This window comes from Myotis davidii, unplaced genomic scaffold (assembly GCF_000327345.1).
Source record: "Myotis davidii unplaced genomic scaffold, ASM32734v1 scaffold49, whole genome shotgun sequence".
NCBI lineage: Eukaryota > Metazoa > Chordata > Mammalia > Chiroptera > Vespertilionidae > Myotis > Myotis davidii.
In genome coordinates, this window is record NW_006300375.1 from 2,626,440 (window position 1) to 2,632,263 (window position 5,824).

At 36.8% G+C, this 5,824-nt stretch overlaps 1 protein-coding gene across 1 annotated transcript in view; it reads left to right on the forward strand.

Moving 5' to 3' along the window:
* The window catches only part of SEMA3E (semaphorin 3E), a 222,869-nt gene extending 217,324 nt beyond the window's left edge, over nt 1–5,545 (forward strand). The window contains exon 17 of the mRNA XM_006777144.2: nt 4,082–5,545. Within this exon, the coding sequence (XP_006777207.1) occupies nt 4,082–4,537 (456 nt within the window). The 3' untranslated portion in view covers nt 4,538–5,545. The remainder of the gene's footprint in view (nt 1–4,081) is intronic.
* The last annotated feature ends 279 nt before the right edge of the window (nt 5,546–5,824 follow it).

A 5,824-nucleotide genomic window follows, 5' to 3' on the forward strand; every position in this document is an offset into this window, starting at 1 on the left:
CCCTAACCACCTCTGCCTGCCTGCCTGATCACCCCTAACTGCTTGCCTGCCTGCCTGATCACCCCTAACCACCTCTGCCTGCCTGCCTGATCACCCCTAACTGCTTGCCGGCCTGCCTGATCACCCCTAACCATCTCTGCCTTACCCTCCCACCCCCCGCCACCATGGCTTCGTTTGGAAAGACGTCTGAAATGACGTCCAGAAGGTCGTTTGGCTGTCCGGTCTCATTAGCATATTACGCTTATATTATCATAGATTGTATTATTTTCCACGTGAACAACTGCAAACCTACATTTGCCCCACCCTGTATTAAAGAGATGAAACTTTCATGAAAAAACTATTTGAAGAGGATTATAAATACCATCTTGTATGCTACAAATATGAATGCTTTTGAGTTACAAAAAGAAACAAAACATATATATGAGCCATAAAGAAAGTATTCATTTAAGATGTGAAACTTTAAGCCTGGCAGGAAATTTTAAAAATGGATTGACAAACGGTAGAAAGGAGTTTACTAAGGAGAAGAAGGAATAAGACATGGAAGTGGGAAATTAGATTGCAAGACAGGGAACTGAGAGCAGAAGGAGTTATGAAGAGGAGGATTTGACTCTATTATTCTGCAAGTTGTCCCCACTACCTGTCCTTAAATTATAGCATTGTTCTTGGGCCGGTCGCATGACTTGTACTAAAATGTTTATTAAATGTTCTCAAGAATCAAACCAGAAATGCATCCTGTATACTTGTAACTTTTATTCAAATAAAAAACAAACATATTTACAAATAAAATATAAGCAAATTTATACATCATTTAAATGTATATTTAATTGGATGATTTTTTTTTCACTGAAATGAGGTATCTCCGTGGAAGTAAAATAGGACGCAGACTACCACATATGTGTGTATGTGAATATATAAAACATCTGCCTATAGCACTGTGTGCCATGTGATGACTCAATCCCCTTAACACTTTATTCAAGTGGCTTCAAAACTTTTTATATGCATTACTACATAAGGATGCTGTTTGGTTTTCATTTGGCTGGAACATATCATTAGCATATTAAATCCATCTTTGTCCTCCTTAGCAGCTGGAAACTCTCAAAACTTTGAACGTGGATCAGATCTATGATAAACACAAATACTAACAATTAGGATCTTCCACATGATCCCAAATATAGTTCTTTTAAAATGTATATTGATTATAATGGAAATAATCACACTAATCTAAGAAATCCTTATAGAAAACTCATTGATCTCAGAAATGCAACTATTCCACCAATCCCAGTCTGAGAAGCTCTATCTTGAGCTGTTGGGATATAGATTTACAAAGGCAGGATCTGGTTAATTGGGCAATTCTCACCTGCTCAGGCAAGCAACAGAGAGTCTGAATAACCACCCAATCAGGAGCGTGACAAAAGGAAATGAACTTTGAAGGAGAGTAAAATAGTACTCATTTGTTGAAATAAAGGGTAAAGCTACCAATCAGAAGAAAATGAATGCAAGGGCTGTTTGTATTTGCAAATAACGATGCTTGTTCAGGTATAGAAAAGTTAACAAGTGAAATGATGATAAGAAGGAAATAAGGACACTTTTATAGGGGTGTGAGGGAGGCCTGTTTGAAGAGAGAACATTTAGGTCAGCCTTTCAGCATGAGAAGGAATCGGGCCAGACATTGGGAAGTTTCTTTAGACAGAGACAGGATTATAGGTTCTGAAACAGAATCCAGCTGGGCATGAAGGCAAGAAAAGAAAAAGGGGAGATTTGGGGAGAGTCTGCCATGAGATAAGGTCAAAGAACAGGTCATGAAATATGAGCCTAGCATTGTAGCAAAAATAATAAAATGGAACGGATGTTTCTGATGCTCGCCAATGAAGAAATGTTGATGGGAATTTGAGATCTGTTGGATATGAGGATAATAATGAGAGAGAAGTATATATGGTGTCCCAAAAAAATGTATGCAGACTTTGAATCATTATAAAGGCCGTGTTTATTAAAATACATTTCATTTTCAAAATTGCGCTATCAGCTGTTAAAGTATGTATACACTTTGGGGGGACACCCTGTGTATGATAAATACTTTCAGATAGAGTGACTATCTGAAGTATCTATAGAAGAATGATGATGTAATTGTCAGAAATAGGGAAATAAGTAATTGGGGGGAGTCTGAGTGAAAAGACACTGAATTGTATATAATGAAGGACCAGATAAGTCTCGGTTAGTGTTTCGTAATTTATAGGGAACAAAAAACAAACAAACAATGGATTATCTATGTGCAAGTTGTACCATCTTAAAGAAGCTGATTGAAATTAGGAAATAGAAGAATTATCAAATGGATGCAAATAAAACATGAGATCAGAGATGGACAGAGGATTGTGCCTTAGAGGAAATGAGAGATCTCTAGAAGACACCAAGAAAAGTCCCAGGAGAGTATAATGGCTTATACTACACAGAAAAAAAAAAAAAAGAAGACAGTTAAGTAGGCCAGTCCATTATGTCAAATGCTGCCACAAGTTTACAAACAATGGATGCTGCCCTTCAGAGTTAGTATCATGAGAAGCATGGTATGGTCATAGGCAGGTTGCAAAGCTAGTGGTGAAGGGAAAATTGGCAAATGGCCCAGTTAAACTGAGCAGAGCAACTCAAAGTCCTTTAAGAGTTATTGGTTGTGGCAGGTGCTAAGGATAGATTCTCAGTAAAACCTATTTTTTAGGTTTTATTGTTTCCATGTACAATAAAAGCTTTGGTTTGAGGGCTCTTCCTGGCTCCTCACTGGAGAACTTCTTGAGTGAATGACTGTAGCATTTTGTCTGCCAGGGCCTGGTCCTTCCAAGTCAAGGGAAGCACCTATGAAGGACATATGGAGCTCCTTTTGTCATCCAACTATGTCTCTTTGAAGCTTCTGAGTGATTAATTTACCTTGCACAGCTGACAAAATGCCCCAGGGAGCCTTGGAATTTATCATTAACATTCCCATTGGTGGTACAAACTCTCACTCTAGCACTAAGGCCATTTTGCCACATTATCACCAATTATATAAATGACCACACATGAGTAATCATGTATGATGAGTCAGTCACATTGCAGCTTCAGACATGGCCAAACTGACCAAGCCCTGGAGAGCTGAGCCTGGTGGCCCATGCCAGGACCTACTACTGGCTCAAAAACATGCTTGTTGGAATGGCCTTTACTGCTTACGTGATTGTGGTTGTGGCTGCTATGCCCTATTATATTGGCAAAGTTGAACACTGCTCTTGTTTTGTATTGTCAAAGGGAAAATCAGAGAGTACAGTGTAAATCACTTTCATACCAGCATCATGTGATCCGGGGCCACATGAAAACACATAACAGTTTGTCTTTTAGCTCAAGGAAATGTAGAGGTGAATAATTAAGAGATACGATTTTTTTTTTTTTTAAGAAGGGGAGAGGGTGAAGGTAGTCCAGCTCTCTAAATAGAAATCCTTGTAGTAACATTTGTCATTCTTATATGAAACACATAAGAACTCCTGAACTAGTAATTCTTTCCATTAAAAAAGAAATTAAACAAATTTTACAAATTGTCATTTCACTTTAACTTTGAGTGCTATATAGAACTGAATATTTTTCTAATAATTGAAAGCTCACTCACTTTGCTCTTAAAAAATATGGATGGCTCTGGCCAGTGTAGCTAAGTTGGTTGAGCATCATCCCATGCACAAGAGGTCACTGGTTGGATTCCCAGTCAAGACACATGCCCGGGCTGTTGGCTTGATCCCTAGTAAGCGATGTGCAGGAGACAGACGATCACTGGTTCTCTCTCGTCGATATTTCTCTCTCTCTTCCTCTCCCTTTCTCATGCTCTCTAAAATCGACAAAAACATATTAAAAATATGTGGATGTAAAGTGACCTTAAAGTGACCTCAAATATAATTTAGTTCAGAGAGAGGGAGAACTGATTCATTTCATTAGGCCCCCTCCCCTCTCATATATATGCCATTTATTTCATCATGTTATAATGAAAATGAACAAAATAAAGATACATTATAGGTTGGTATAATATTCTTCTGCGTAATAGTCCAGTGTCATTATTTTTTTTTTGTTATTGCAGGTAAAGACAGATGATAGAGTGGTTAAGATGGACCTCGGTTTACTCTTCCTAAGGGTGCGCAAAATGGATGCTGGTACATATTTTTGCCAGACAGTAGAGCACAGTTTTGTCCACACTGTCCGTAAAATCACCCTGGAGGTCGTAGAAGAGGAGCGCGTGGAGGAGATGTTTAACAAAGACTACGAAGAGGACAGGCCTCCCAAGATGCCCTGTCCAGCTCACAGCAGTATCCCGCACGGAGCAAAGCCGTGGTATAAGGAATTCTTGCAGCTGATTGGTTATAGCAACTTCCAGAGAGTGGAAGAATACTGTGAAAAGGTCTGGTGCACAGATAAGAAGAGGAAAAAGCATAAAATGTCACCTTCCAAGTGGAAGTATGCTCACCCCCAGGAAAAGAGGCTCCGCCCCAAAGCAGAGCACTACCGCCTGCCCAGGCACACTCTGGACTCCCGATGAGGTGAAACAACCCACTGGATTCTGAAGAATTTATATTTGAAGCCTAAAAGCAAAAGAAAAAAAAAAGAATGAGAAATCATCCAACTTCTTTGCATTACTTTGAAAAGATATTTCTGTAATACAGAAATGACTAAGAGGTGTTATGATAAATTATTCTACATACTCATTTGACTGGTTAAACATCATATAAGTTAACTAATTTTTTTTAAATAAGTGTATGGTTCAATGGTTTCACATTATATTTATCAAAAAGTGATGATAGGTGTAGTTTTGAGAACTTGACTGCTTTTCCAAGGCAATTATTACTTTACTCTTGCTAGACATAAGATAATGGGAATATTGATGAAAATTTTGAGATTTAAATAGTCATGGAAAAATAAAAATAAATGTTTTAATCTTTCTGAATTTTGCCTTTCCTCCACACACAGTATCAGATAGTTTAATATTCTCATGTTAACTGTCTGTACGTTTTAAAAATGATTGTATTAGTGTTGTCAAAGCCATGAGCCAAGGTGTGTTGTAATTATTGTAAACCATGAAAGAAAAATTGTGGTCACCTTGACAATTGTGCCCTTCATAAAACATTCATTACACCTGGAGTGAAGAGAAGAATTAAGTGAAGGTAACTTCTCAGAAAGATCTCAAAGAATGTCAAAACAGATGGACTTACAGTTAGAACTCTTATTGAAAAATTTTGCTGCCCTCTTCTGGTAGAAAAGTATATTCCTCTACAATCTGTCTAGTAAAGATTTGGAAGTTTCTCAGTAGTATATCTAATCCATTTTTAGAAAAAAAAAACTAACTGAAATAACGATGCGCTAATGCTAATGTCATGCTTTAAGATGTTAATAACTTATTACCTCACAAGCCAAAAATGATATTATAGCACTGAAGCTCTATAAAAACTTAAATTGTATGTCTTCTAAGTAATCTTTCCTGAAATATAAAATATATTCCAGAAACATAATCTTTATTTCTGAAAAAAATATTAAAGCATTTTGCTCTGAGGTGTCAAATTTTCCTCTATTTTATATTAACAAATGGAAAATTATTTCATGAGTTCGCCTAACTCCCAAGATGTTCAGAGCGCTTTTACTTTTCTCTTATAAATAGTATCAGGAGATTTTATTATTGAAAATGTTTATTTCCTGAAGTTTTTTCTTCTCTTTTATGTAGCAATTACCTTTCTAAAATATAATGTTTAAGATTTTTCATTTAAATAAAAATTAAAAGCAAGTGGATTACATATAAAAACAAGTATGACTATTTAAATGTTAATCTTGAATA